This window comes from Dermacentor variabilis, chromosome 9 (genome assembly GCF_050947875.1).
Source record: "Dermacentor variabilis isolate Ectoservices chromosome 9, ASM5094787v1, whole genome shotgun sequence".
NCBI lineage: Eukaryota > Metazoa > Arthropoda > Arachnida > Ixodida > Ixodidae > Dermacentor > Dermacentor variabilis.
In genome coordinates, this window is record NC_134576.1 from 91,226,603 (window position 1) to 91,242,068 (window position 15,466).

The 15,466-nt window shown below is 44.0% G+C and overlaps 1 protein-coding gene across 1 annotated transcript in view; it reads left to right on the forward strand.

Moving 5' to 3' along the window:
• The first annotated feature begins 4,155 nt into the window (after positions 1 to 4,155).
• The window catches only part of LOC142558438 (uncharacterized), a 60,965-nt gene continuing 49,654 nt past the window's right edge, over positions 4,156 to 15,466 (forward strand). The window contains exons 1-2 of the mRNA XM_075670573.1: positions 4,156 to 4,527; positions 11,195 to 11,317. Of these exons, the coding sequence (XP_075526688.1) occupies positions 4,461 to 4,527; positions 11,195 to 11,317 (190 nt within the window). The 5' untranslated portion in view covers positions 4,156 to 4,460. The remainder of the gene's footprint in view (positions 4,528 to 11,194; positions 11,318 to 15,466) is intronic.

A 15,466-nucleotide genomic window follows, 5' to 3' on the forward strand; every position in this document is an offset into this window, starting at 1 on the left:
AAAAGGAGAAGCAAAAATTCATGTGCGTTTCCCGACAGGAAATGCATCCATTTCTAACGAAGGCCGTGCTGACAAGATTAACCCAGCATTTTTAGATCTACAGCTTCCGTAATTTCTCTAGGCAGCCGATCTGCACAGAATGCTAGCTTCTTCCTCTACAATGCATGCTCAGATGTGGAGAGTGCATTGTAGAGGAAGCTAGCATTCTGTGGAGATCGGCTGCCTAGAGAAATTATGGATGCTGTAGATGCAAATACACTGGGAGAATCTTGTGTCAGCATGGCCGCTGTTACACTTTCAGAGATGAATGCGTTTCCTGTTGGGATCTGTATGGACACACATCAGATCTTGCTTCTGCTTTTTGTGTAAATTCGATTTATTGCTTGTCGAACAGCATTTACTCGGCATGTTCAATAAACTTTCATTTGTTAATACACCTCATGATTGTCTTGGTCTCTAGCAGAAAGGCGTTCATTCTTTTTACAGTGAAGCTGTATATGCCTAGGCGAAACACTCTTGGTCCGATGCCAAAAACCTTAGTGTAGGGGTATGAGCCATTGCATTCGTCTTGCATGATGGACGGAGACATTTCTTGTTGGGTAGACATAGAAATGCTTATGCATTTCAAACATACATTATATCTGCGTATTATTGCAGGGATGGGACACAGAGGGGGATGGGGTTAAGACAAGATCATGATGTCATTATTATCACAGTAAAGGTGTGGTGGGCCATTGGCTAGACAGATAGTGGCGTCGTTTCTCTCTAGCAGCAGAGCGCGCGTGCAGAAGTCTCTCCGACTTCCCAATAGGTTTGAAAATGTGTCCCTGTATTTAATTAAATGAAATGTGCAGCCCCAGTGTGTCACTTCGTAACTACAGGGCATAACTGAGTCATAAACATTATGATTAACGCATTACAAAAGACAAGTGCGTAACATAATTCAGAAAGACTTTGATGGACCCGCTGGATTAACCCAATGAACCACTCCATTGCACTTTCTATGATGGTGATCTTGCAAAGTGCAATGTGTGGCATTCCAAATAAAGAATGTGATAAACCCAAGCCAAACATGTGCATAACCTCATTAAGAAACGCAGACATAACCAATAATATAGAAAGACTTGAATAAACCATTGGAATTAACCCAGTGATAAACACAGGGGCTGCACATTTCAGCTTTGCTGGTTCACCGTCTCTACAGGGTGCATGGGCAGTAACGTTTTCTGTTATTGTTTGTTAAGTATTGTATAATGTGCCAGTAAAACACGTTGGGCTAGTTGGTGCAATGTATTGGTACTGCTTTTTTTGCTGCTTTTTTTCTTAATGTTGTGCCCTTCTTCCTTTTGTAACAACTTTTTTATTCCCCCTTGCATAATACTCCAACCTTGCAGCCTGCGAGGTAAATAAATAAATAAGTACATAAGCACGTCATGCATTCATTTTGTGCGTGGAACAAAAACGCATTGATAAGCTTAGACATATAGTCATTGCTTCACACTTTCGAAATGAATAATTGTAGCTTGCTATCGACATTGAAGCAGCCTTTTGACAGCTAGAAAAGGAATCAGTTTTTCCAGCTCTGAACATTGAATTGCAGGAAATGCAAGCAGGCATAAAATTCTGCCAATATAATCTGTTTAGGAATACCAAATTGGAATAAACATTGAGGCTTGCATTTGTACTTTCTCTGGCTGAGCAATCTAGTTTGAAATGACTCCCATAAGCATGTCGTAACAATGTTGATCTAATACAGATTAAATGCATGACTAGCTTAAGAAATCTGGATGATTGCTATATATTACAGTGAAGAAACTATAATATCTAATAACATTAATAATATAATAATAATATTTATTTCCACAAAACAGGCTAACCGTGAGAGGCGTGCGAGGCTGAGCAGAAAGCTGAAAAATTCTACGGCAAGTGCGCCTGCCGTGGGCCTACGATCCTGCATTACGAATAGCGCGTATTGATATGGTCTTCTTGTTAGAAGTTCCGAGTATACTACCAGCGCGAGACACGAGACAACAAAGTGGACGAGATGCGTGTCTTTTAGAATGCTATGTTACAACGTACAGGTTTCTACAAAAGTGACGGTAACTGCTCGAAACATTTGATGCGTCGGCTTTTGCGCCTTTAGAAATATGTAGAGAGGGCTCCCATATATATATTCGCAGCGCAAGCACGGCGATGGACGAACCAGGCTAGTGCTAAGGTTGAATTTCACAACACGATTTTCATTCCACGTCGCAATCACACAGATCGTTTGAGGCTTCCTTCAGGGGCACACGCGGGCGTTCGGGTTCGTGCTTCTTGTTGCGTTTGGCGTAAGAATATGGCTAGGAGCAGGCACCACATATGCGCAATGACGGGCAATATACACGCATCATTTCTCCAGAAGCTGACGCCGAGCACGGGTAGCGCGAGGATCTTGTTGGGCTCACACGACAACTTCGTGGCAGCCGAATTCCGAATACTGCATATACGGTGAGGGTAGCTATATGAACTTGTCGATAGGTCATCTTGTAGATTGTTGTAGCGCAGGCAGAACGAAACGGTCATAGAATGTAGATAAGACAACACGCAGCGCTGAACCACCCGCGAACAGCTGTTTACGTGCGCGATGTCGCACTGAACTACAGAAACCGCCGTCGCGCACCCCAAGACAAATCTTAACTAACGTTTTTAAATTAGTAAACGTACATATTATTTGCTTCTAATCAAGAGAAGTCAATAATATTATAGTGTAAACGTTTTATTCACTACAATAAAAGAATTATGCAGCGTGTGCCACGAAACCGTAAGCAACCCTGGGCGTCGCACTAGTCGCATCTAAAGCCCCTGCATCCACGTGCCACCGCCGCTTTCTTAAGTAGCGACAACCTTTGTTGTGCGCCGCATTTTCCCCTCACACCAAATCCGGTTCCGGTATTTCCGGTTCCGGCGTTTCCGCTTCCTGGAGTGGCGTTGCGGGAATTTCCGCTTTGACTGCTGTGGACGATGGTGAGACGCGCGGGCGTGCTTAGCAGAGCTGTAGCAGTCACCATAAGAAGAATGCAAAGGGGACAAGCTGTTGTATGCCGCTGAAGTAGTTGTTCGCGGTCACTGTTTTCCAAATGCACGAGAAACGGCAGTTGTCTCCAAGCGCCCAGGCACTACATTCCACTGTACGTTGTCGCTCGTGCCACAACCGGTCGCAGATTGACGCGAAGCAGCGAACACGAGCAGATCGCTGGTTACAATAGGCGGTGGTTCTTGGATGGAATCGCATTCACAGTTTCAACCGCAGCTGGTGCAATTAAAGCCTCTCCAGCGACGCAAAGTAAACAACGGTAAAAAAAAAAAAACAGCACTTCCACTCGGAACAGGAAGCTGCAGCTACGTAAGTTCCGCTTGGCGCCGGAAGTTAAGGGGGTGAGTGGGGGTAAAGCCCCTCCATACACGTTTCCGCCGACCAGGTTAAGTACCGCCAACTTGCCCTCCTCCTCCACTCTCCTCCCCCACTCACCCCCTTAACTTCCGGCGCCAAGCGGAACTTACGTAGCTGCAGCTTCCTGTTCCGAGTGGAAGTGCTGTTTTTTTTTTTTTTTACCGTTGTTTACTTTGCGTCGCTGGAGAGGCTTTAATTGCACCAGCTGCGGTTGAAACTGTGAATGCGATTCCATCCAAGAACCACCGCCTATTGTAACCAGCGATCTGCTCGTGTTCGCTGCTTCGCGTCAATCTGCGACCGGTTGTGGCACGAGCGACAACGTACAGTGGAATGTAGTGCCTGGGCGCTTGGAGACAACTGCCGTTTCTCGTGCATTTGGAAAACAGTGACCGCGAACAACTACTTCAGCGGCATACAACAGCTTGTCCCCTTTGCATTCTTCTTATGGTGACTGCTACAGCTCTGCTAAGCACGCCCGCACGTCTCACCATCGTCCACAGCAGTCAAAGCGGAAATTCCCGCAACGCCACTCCAGGAAGCGGAAACGCCGGAACCGGAAATACCGGAACCGGATTTGGTGTGAGGGGAAAATGCGGCGCACAACAAAGGTTGTCGCTACTTAAGAAAGCGGCGGTGGCGCGTGTATGCAGGGGCTTTAACCAGGTTCGGTGGCGCGTGGATGCAGGGGCTTTAGTCGCATCGACAGTCACACAGTCTTCCCATATGCCTGTTCCAGGAGCTGGCAACACGTTCGCGGTTACCATGGCGGTTGCCTTGTCGACGGCGACGCGCCGGCGCACGTTTTTTATGAAACTCGTTCATAGAAGTGATGTTCTTTATTCTATGGAAGTGATTTGAGATATTTAGGTGGCGACATGTGTTTGACGTTCCGTGACTTGCATGCGCCGCCGGACGAACTCGCGAAGTGTCTGTAGAGGCGTGAGTGACAACTTCAGTCGCTGTCTTTGCGGAATCGCTGCAGAAAGTGTGGCATGTCAAATGCAATCGGCGGCGCACGGACGACATGTGCACCGACGGTGAAGTAGCTGAGTCGGGTGGACATTGTGTGAATAAATCTCCATTCTGTGAAGGTAATGTATTTACGCTTCATTTTAAAGCGAAGTTCATTTTGCCTTCTTTCCCTGGTTTGGCGTGCCTGCCTGTATGCTGGGTGCTCTTTGGTAATGAAAGTACCGCATGAAGGTACCAGTAAACTGGCTGTCAAAGTTCTGTTTTAAAGCTGGCGGCTGGACGTAATTATATTTATTCAGTCGTGTTTTTTACTAGTTGTAACAACGCGTCATTATTTATCACTATTGGCGGCGCCTCCATGACACCAAAGCTAGAACGTGGGTTGGGGCTCGCCGAGGCCTGCGCGTGCTGTACCTAACGGTAGAAAACGGTTGCATCCCCTTGATTTGCGTAGGCAGTCTCCTGGGGCTAATGCTGCTCGCAATAAAGACTTTTCTGAATCTCTGAGACGCGTTGCATAACACTAGGGGCGCTTTCTATCGCTGCAACGGTAGAAAGCCGTTGCATAGCCTTGCTTTGCATAGGCGTTGCCGCTTTGGTGTCCTGGAGGCGCCGCCAATAATGCAAAATAATGACACGTTGTTACAAAGGTACTCCGGTTTTTCCTGAGTGCCTTTGCAAGATTCCCTGAGTGATGCAGAACTATGTTTTATGTCAAGACGAGCTGAAACCATATTGCCCGTTGCTGTCACTCTCTAGTAGGCATATGAAAAAAAATTCGAAAAGAACGACTTAATCCAATTTGAATACTAAGGAGTAGTACTAAAGAGAATAGAAGGGAGGGGTTAGTAAAATGCACAGCAAATAAAATGTCTTCAAAAAAAAATTGCAAATCGAGTCGAACATCCTCAAATACGAATAAAAAATAGATGCATACAGAAGCAGATGTTTTCGAATATGAGCTATTTCTATCAACTGGTAGCAAGCTCAGTGGCGTGAGGCCCAAACTTTGTCACAACTGAGATTCTCTCTCAACAGCTCGTAGGTCAACCTCATCTGTCCTGACATACTTTCAGCCCGCGCATGGCGTCTGAGTGTTGTGTTTCACTGCTATAAAGAGTTTATATTGGTTTGAATAAGGGACACCTGCATCTCAACATCAGCCAACACTTTTTTTTTTTTTTTTTGAGCTCAAGCTTCTTCAAAATGGCAGCAGCCCACTTCCTTTCCTGTTCATTCCTCAGTGTCTAGGTTCTTTCTGTTCTTGTTCTCCTTCCGCCACTCGTTCGCCCCACGGAACATTTGAAGCATCTTCTTGGTCAGTTGCACAGTCCATGTCTGATATTTCGAACTCCCTAGGGGCCGGGAAAACGTCCGAAAAATCAGCCATTTGGAAAAAATAAATGCATGTTATTTACTGCCCTTAAGGGCTCAAACTGCCACAGGCACATTCGAAAACACTCTGAACGCCTGTCGGTACACGTATTAGGCATATCAATGCTCGTACAGTAACAGGAGGTGCCGGATGCACGCATGTATAATTAAGGAATATATACTGTGTCCCATGGCAATAGCTCCTTCCCACTCTTGTTATGCTTCATTGCAATACTTTTGCGTATGCTACACCAAGTAACATTTCTGTAAAGAGATGAAGCTGACTTTTGGGGACCAGCATTATGCAACACACCGTGACTTCCAAGCTTCTAAGCCAATTGCGAGGAGCACAAAAGCACAGTCGATGCCATTGCTGACAGCAGCGAATTCTTCCAATGAAAAACACGACACCCAATGGCGAGAAGCTTAATAGCGAACATCAAAGCAGCTATAAGGTCTAGCGTTGCCACAGTGGTGGCTACGGCTGCCAGCGGATCTGCGTGCAAGAGCGCTGGTTCGAGTTGGCGAGGTAATCAAAATGGCAGCAGTGGTGGCTTTGATTAGTGCTGTTTCAGACCTGCGGTCACGGCAAAAAGTCCGGAAAATCGGACGGCAAAGGGTTCTTGCGTCCAAAATTTCAGACGTTCTGATACATTGACTCTATGGGGTACGTGCTGGTGCCGTGAAGACGTCCAAATTATCAGGCATCCAGAAAGTCGGTCATTGACTGTGCACTGGAAACTCCTCCAGCCGACGACAGGGCGTCAAAGATGATTCATTACGATTCCTGTCTGTTACTCGAGTCAGCATTACCGCGACTTTCAACCCTTTCAACAAAAGTACCGCTAGTTTTCCCTGATAGAGGCACAATTTCCCTGAGTTTTTTTTATATTACTCAAAATCCGTGAGAATTCCTGGTTTTCCCAGTTGGTAGACACCCTGATACATCGCCTTTGTCCTTGTGAAATAGCTGTGTATAGTCTCACACTGTGCACCCGTCTGATTTGTAGTGCACAGCTTGCGACTAATACCGTGAATAAACATCAAACTTGCATGGCAATAAAGTTGTGGCCATTGTGGCAGATAAAGCGTACACATTACATGAGTTTATACATGTTGAATGGGATAAAAGTGTACAAAATGGTGCACATTGCTGTTATTTGTAAAGCGTTAAATTAACCGCTCTATAAAGCTTCGAATTGTATAGATTCCAAATTCTGCATTGGATCTGCATTATTTTTTCTTTTTCATGATTGCAAAAATCTGAAACCTGCTTTGCAGTGGAAACCTACATGGTAAGCATCCACCATGAAGGTTTTTGATTGTCTGTAGTATAGTAGCCTTTATGATAATTTAGTCATGTAGCACTTTTACCTTTTGTGCTACAACTTGTGATGTTCTTATTCCAAGAATCTCCTTTATGTCACAAGTACTCCAGCAGCTTTTTAAAGACAGTGTCTTGCGTATGAAGTTACCCCCACTTTTCCATATCAATTCATGTAGAGCCTTGTCATGGGCTGATCCCAAAGATAGCACAGTCTAAAAATGTAGGCCTGTTCTTAAAGGCGCAACTGCACACACATGATTGTCGAGTGAAGGTGACAAGCAACAGGTTTTGCCATCGCGGAGGGCCCACTGTCGCTGTCGCTTGTCACATTGCTGGTTTTTGGCTAGCCAGAAAATTTCGCTTGTTGCCTGGAAATCCACTTGGTGACTTCCCCCATGGACAGCGAGCAACCAGTCTGCCTACTTCAATCTGAATTTGCTCTTGAAACTTGCATTCTGCCGTGACAGCAAAAATTAAATAGTAAGATCGGCCATCGCTTCATCTCATCTCACGCTGAGGACAGAGTATTGGCGCTGTCTTGTCAGTATTATCGAGATCAATGGTTTGTTTTGACGCTGTTAGGCTTGAGATTCCACCAAGAGTGGCAAGTGCTTAAGTTAATATTGCTCACGAGATGGCAGCCATGGCATGTCACGCTGTTTGCATGGAGCGGATTTCCATTGGCAATGACAGCAAATTAAAAGTGGATCTTTTACAGCGTGGTTATACCACTGGCCTCACGGTACATTTGAAATCTCTTTACGAGGGCACTATAGTAGTTATTTGAACAACAATTTAAATTTGTTGCTGCTTCTTTCTTGATGTTGCATGTAACGTGGTTGCTCCGCACTGTGATGCGACAGGGTCTGCCTGTTGCATCACTTCAATATTACATGCATGTGGTTGCTGCTTGAGGTAGTGCACTCTTAACGCTGTTCTCATGGCTGTGTGAAGTCTACAAATGTGGGTCTTTCCTGTGGATATGTGCAGTTTAAAGAATGTGGCTTGGTCTCATGAGTATGGGCACTCTAAAAACGTAAGCCAAACCCTAGGAAAGTACAGTAAAAAAAAAAATTTGAGCACTTGAGCCCTCCTCCTACTCCTTTCGCGCAAGGGGTGACATGATATGATGCTGTGCGCATTGACGCCACCAAGTGATCGCCCCCTACTCACTCAGGAAGACTGTCTTTGATCACCTTCAACTAGAGGTTGAAACACTTCCTTTTTCCACGTCTACCAAACTTTTTTTGGTAACCATTTATTTTGCGTTTTTAGATATTTAGTCATACAGCTGGCATTCTTTCTTGAAAGCTTGTTTGAAACTAGATCCTAAAGTTGTTGAGAGCATAGTCATGCTGCTGTGTTTAAAACTGATCCTTTGTCCATGATAGTTACGCGACTTTCTTGCATAGTTGGCATAGGCATGGCACCTAAATATGCCTAAATAAATATTCCTTCTGTAAAATATGTGTGACTGTGTCTAAATATTCAGTAATCAATATTTAATTTGTATTTGATTTGTATATATAGGGAGTTTGATATTCATCCACCTTTTTAGTAAAATGTTTGGAGGCTTTATTATGCTCATTTGATTTTGCTTTTTCACAACAGAACTTGGCAGAATCTTTGGCATTTGCTTCAGTGGGTAGCGATGCTAGCGTTTTAGTAATAAATGGTTTAGTACGTTGTTTGGTAGTGCTTTACTGGATACAAGCTTGCCACATACATTTATTGAGCCGCAGTCATTTCGAAACAGTGGATGCAGCAATGCTTCCATCTTTTGTAAGCATCTGTGGAGCAGCTCATTCACCTGGTGATATTTTTTTATATATGCTTGCTTTGTGAAGCATTACACCAGGTGCATTTCCTGGCAGAATTTAATAGCCTGTGGCATAACAGGAAAAATAAAATTATTGGATTACTCGAACAGGCAGGCATGGTAGTGCAGCATACTGAAAAACGAGCTGCTTGCTTTCATGAAATTTCTTGACCAGAAATGGAAACCATATTCATCAGTTAGATTTTCACTCCGGGTGCTCTGTATTCTCCACAACGACACAAAATCAGGCTTTCGTAGCTGAAAAAGGCAAACCGAGGATGCATAATTTCAGTTTCGGTCTACTGTAGCTGCCAAATGTTGGTCATATAACCAAAATCTATACAACAACAGTCTGTATGACTGAATAAATAAATAAATGGCCAGAGAGTCAGAAATTGCGTTCATGGTAATGATGTTCATGGCACGAGTCAGAAATTGAGTCAGAAGATTTGAAGAAACCATTGTTTGGCATTCAATATATCGGTCGCCATATTATATTGACTTTATGGCACAGCCATAATAAGTGAGCTTGTGCAAAATATTGGTCGAAGACGCTGATTGGAAAGCCAGTGAATACTTTTTTTCCCTTTATTCTTTTCATAAGTGTCCAAGTTTTCTTTTTCTTTTATTTCTTCTTGCGAAGGTATGTGGAATACTGGCAGACATGTAATGACCAACACAGTAACTTCACATTTATTCTGTGGTACTCTGCTATGCCAACTGAATGTCACGAAAGATTAAAAATTTAAATGAGGGACTTAGGCAAACGGCGTTCATTGTATGTTGATGGGTGTTGTTCGTGGTTTTCACAGTCAGTATTTATTGTTAATTGTGCATGAATGCGTCTAATTAGCTAACTGTATAAACTAACGTAATTGACAAGATGTCAAAGAAAAAGTTGTGGAGGATATTGAAACAAAAGTGATAACTGCATTTAAAGCAACGTAGGATTTGCACTATCCAATATCCTTATCCACCGAGTTTGGTGCGTAATGTTAGCTAATTAAAATTAAATGTTAGTTTGCTTGTGCACATTGAAAAAAAAGGAACTCTTGTCTAGCATTAACAAAATCCTATCAACATGCAATTATTGCTGTTTGCGTAAGTGCCTTGGTTGTTTTTTAATGCAGAAGCATTATATGGCCCATTATGCGAACATCAGCAGTGGCGGTGTGACCGAGCAATGGTATCAAAAATGGCCGACGGTGCGAAGAGTAAAAACATGTCAAAGACATTCTTATTGACATCAAATTTTTAAGGGAGGTTCCTGTAAACAAAATAAATTAATGCCTTTGAAAAGAAAATTTGGTACGTTTCGGTCTAGGTGTGAATTGAACCCGGGCGTTCGCGGTGCGAGACGAGCATGCTTCCCAGACGCTAGGGTGACTCCACGGTTCTGGCTGTCTTAAGGTATGGACCAGTGTGTGCATCATTGCACATGTCATGTTGCAGCCATCCGGCTGACTAAAGGTGTGCTTTGCTTAGTTCATGCATCATTAGGCACATGACAGCGCAGCCAATGGGAAGGAGCTGGCACCATGTTGTGAGTGTATAAAATGAGTGCACTGCTTCCCGCTTGTCACTTGCCTTTCGGAGTTCATCGGTAATGTGTCTACTGCAATGGACTCTTGCCGCTACGTCATGAGTGCATAAAATGAGCCGGTCTGTGGCCAATGTATATGCAAGTACACATGCCGAATCAGCAGAAAGAACTTTAATGCATGTCGAAAACATTTCACCAAAGGGACTGTAATGCATCCACATTCCAACACGTAAGCAGTCTGAAGTGTCTATGCCAATTTTTTTTTTTCTTGGCCACATTTAGTTGGCAGATCTGATATGAAACTTAATGGGGGTTTCTGATGAACGCACATAGGTTTTCTTTGTTGGGTGTACCACATTTTACAGCGAAACTGTTAGCCTCTCGTTGGTCGGCATTTCTTGTGTCCTTGTCCATCAGCAAAAATTTGGGCCAATCTTGGAAGTAGTGCAATACCAGGATGACCCACAGTGGAGGTGGAGCATGCATCAAGCAGGGACTGCACAAGCTAGGCACGTTGGATTCCTCTCTTTCAGTTTCTCTTATAACATCAATGAACCTTTATGCGTGAACAGTACACTAAGGGCACAGAGGTTGTGTGTGGCCAAAATTTCGGCACGCACCTGCACCATTCACTGTACATTGTTTTCTACTGCGTGTCATAAAATGCACCAAGCTGCGCTGCCTTCTTTTCTGTTAAAGCCCTGTCTGCTTTTTTTTTTGCAGTGTCAAGGGAAACCAGTGCCACATTGCTGTTCATCATTGTGAGAAAGACGTGTTTGTGCAAGCTGTGCAGCTATGCTGGGAAGAGTTGTTTCAACGTGATGGGACATGTACAGATGCACGCAGGTGAGAAGTCGTATCGTTGTCAGCACTGTCCATGAGCCTTTGCCCATGCGAGCAATGTTTGCCACCACACACCTGGTCATCAGTACTGATAGACATTCAGTGACAGTTACAAATTTAAAAGGCAAGATGAACTGCTGCAATTCATGTACTCACAAAATTTGATGGTGATCCAGCATGGTGCTTTATAAAAAGAAGGTAACCTGTGCTTTTTACAAAAGGGACATGTAATAGGCGTACTCTGTTGTGGACTAGTATTACTGGCACTACGATTATTATTTACTTGTTCAGGTTTTGTAAGTTAATCCTCTTTTAAGGGACACTGAACAGAAAGCTATGTTGAGCTGCACTGGCAAACTAGTTTTCTAGAACAAGATAAAAAGCCACTCTTTCTTTAAGAAGATGCTTCATAAGTAAGGAAAGATGGAAAAAAAAAAAAGAAAGACAGGTGGCGATGTCATCGTGAAACCTTGAATTTGCCGTACCAGCGAACCGTGGCGTTGCAGATTTTGATTTGGTCTTCTCGTGTATTTTTTTGCAAGAAATATGGACTGCATTGTGTTTGAAAGGAGTGAAACAATGAATGTCGCTAGTTTCGAGGATGCCTTATTTTGCCACAGTGCCCAAAATATAAGAAAATACTTTATAACCAGTGATATCACACTGATGTGTTTGTGCTGAGTTTTTATCACAAACGCTTTAAAATTGCAGTTTGGCCTTTCTTTATTCCGTAAACAAATTCTTACTGTGTAATTAATGAAAATAAGAAGAGGTTTAACAGACCACTTTCTAACTCCAAACTGATCTAGTGTTTCTCATCAATGCCACTTTAAAGTAACACCACAAAACAAGCATTCTGGGTTGGTGGCAAAATGTAAGGTGCCGTAGTATGTCCAAGTGAGACTGTCCCTCCTTTTGCTGCAGCAGCTGCGTGTGCTCTCTTCACAACTTTTCTTGATACTCAAAACATGCTAAAAGAGTAAGCACTAGTTAGTGCATATATAGCTATCCTGTGCATTTTTGGAATTGAGCAGCATGTTGCATTGCAAAACGTCATTAATACAGCATAGACTTCTTATAAATGTAAGCTGCTGGAGTTGCATATTCCTGCTCTATAAGTGTTACTGCAGTATAACCAATCAGCCCCATGTCCAGTAATCGAAACATATGACTGGGATGTGCCCTTACCTTCTATGGCGAGGTCTTTCCTCTGCTTTGTAAGGGCCACAAAGCCACTGAGAAGCACTTTCTTGACTCCACACCAAACCGTAACCTTGGTCACTGCCGAGACGGCATGGTTACGTTGCGGGAAGCTGGCCCTTAATATATGTTCGTACCCACAAGCAAATACACGGAAATCTGGCACGAGATCACAGGCTGAACTGACAGCAGTATGGTTCGCGGACAATCAGCCAGCAACTACTGCGAACATGTATAGCAAAACCTTGATGCGCGTGTACTGGTAGAAAGTGCGAAAGCTCGCTTGTGGACAACGTTTCGAACTGAATTTGTGAAATGCAGTTTAAACTGACAGCATTGCGGAGTCAGTGTTGCATACACAATATCTGCACTTTTTAAAGACACACATTGCGAACCGGCAACATAATAGACACTCGTGACCTCAACCAATTTTTGTGCAGAGCTGGAGTGGGAAAAAAACAAGGAATTGATATTACAAGCGGCTGAAGCAAAAGGTTTCTCCATCACCTAGGCTGTCCACGCAACCTGTTGCCTAGGCGCCTGCTGAGCCAGCATATTGCCGCCGTATTCTAAATTTTTTAATGTTTGTTAATTCGCTTGCTTCGCGCCTCCTCTTCCCCCTATACATTGCCCTTGGCCGGCGCACCTCTTCGAGAAGTGCACTCATTGCGTTGCTTGTCTGTGGGATCTTCCAGCGATCTTGTTATCACTGGTATTTTGTTTTATGTGACTCTGCTCTAAGTGGTATGCATATACATTGATTTCAGTGGGAAGATAAACAGAAGTCGAAAAAGACCACTGTATATCTACTCCTGCACTATAAGCGGTTACATTATAAGTGGTCTGAGCTTAAAACATACTAACAGTTAAAACATCTTTGCGATGAATCTCTGACCCAGTCTATTTAGAGCCTAATGCATTGGCTGACCGTTAAAAGGAACACTAGGGAGAAAAATGATTTCTTCGGTATTAGTAAATCACCCTTCCACAATGCCAAAAACACCACTCTTACTGCGAGAAAATGTTTTGTAGGCCAGAAAAGGGGTAAAAAAAAAGAAAGGTAGTGACACCACTATGAAGTTCCCACACCAGCCCGCCGTGATGTCATAAATTTTGACATCTGCTAGGGCCTAGGTAATTAAGATTGACTAGACTGTCTTCTAAAGGAGCCAAAGACTGAATACGGCAGGATTTGGGATTTTCACTGAGTCAACACCGCCAAGGTATGAAAAATTACTTTGAAATCCGTGGCATCACACTAACTTACTACCATTCAGGTTTCGGCATGAAATTCAGAAAATGAAACTTCGTCCTTCATTTTCTCTTCTCATAACCCATCATCGTGAAATTAACAACAACAGGGTTTTCAAAGGCTACTTTATCAGTCTAAACTGATATTTTGTTTCACTTTAGTGTCCCTTTAAGCTGTAGTGCCTTCTTGTGTGAATACCGGTTAGTGGGTACCACAATCACTTTTTGTCGCATAAAGGTTGACTGTGCCACCTCAACTTGCTGTGTGACCAACACTATGCTGTACCGCTGGTCTTACCACTGGCCTTATTAGAAATACAGAGCTCGGTCAACCAATGATTGCCAGTTTGGCGTGAGTGCGCCAGTGTGTATACAGATAAGCATTTGGAATGAACGAAGGTGTGATTGCGGTCTCAGCAAACAATATAGCCACCGAAGGGTGCACCAGCAAACAATATAACCACTGATGGATGCGCCAGTATGACTTACAACCTTATTGCGATAAGCATCTTCAACTATATGCTTAGCAGCATGTGTGGCGCAGTCTGTAGCGCCGTTGTAAGCCTACTGCATGCTTTAAATAGGCTATTGGCGGCGAGGAGTTACGGAGTCGCCATCTATCGGAAGCGCCTCGCTGGCGTAGTATGAGGGATCACGCGGCGTGCTCCTCATAGGTTTTGCTGTCAGCGCTCACTGAAAACACCACCCGCGAGCTCTCCCGGACATTTCTGTAAGCTAGTACTTTCGAAACGGGAGAAGTTTTTTACTGTCTAAGTAATAATCTTGGGCCAACTGAAAGCACAGAATCGTTTACAGATGCTATCTCTTTACCGAATACGTACAGTGAACGCCACTGCGCGCGGTCGCCTCGATGGAGTCTCCCAAACTGGCTTCTTGTGTGAAAGGTAGCCAAACGCTGAGAGTAAACTATGTGAAATATGTTGTTAGAGTGGGCTGTCTGTATAACCAAATGGGGCATAACAGAATGAAGCCTCAATGCAGCGATCGCACGGGTTCGCAGTGACCGACTGCGTGTCTGCATGCATGTCCGCGCACAATGTTCTGCTTTCGCTGTGAGCACGTTTTCGCACCATGCCATGAGCTTTAGGCCACAGAATATGAGCATTTGACAGTATACAAGCAACCATTGTTGCGTGGGCGCTATCAGAGCTGTTCAAAATAATTTCATTGTAGAGACTTCGACGTCTACGGGGACTGTGATGTGCCGTCGCGATGATTCAATCTTTTTTTTTTTTTTCTGAATTCTTCGACGTTTACATATTATTTCTCGAGTTGCACTGTATGTTCAGCGGTGTTCTCAGCGTGCGATTCCCGCTGCTTCTTTTTTGTAATCCAGTGCATTAATTCATAACACGTACAAACATGACCATATGCCATGCCTTTTTTTAATGTGCGTCTTGCCGCTCCCTTTACATTCCAGTGAACTTGCCAGTATCTATAGCATCGACAAGTTCATAGACCAAACCGTCATGACACTAGTCGGGCAGCGGACTTGGGCGAGCGTCTCAGTGCGCGTTTTCCGAACATCGCAGACCCGGCGCCGTAGCAGATGTCTTCCTCACGTCTGTGCTTGCTGCATATCCGAGTTGTAGCCGATGACTGTTTGCCAGTTTTATGTTTCGCGAGCCAAGCTTCACGCAGCTTCTTGTCCTGCGGCCACGTGTGAATATGGCTGACACC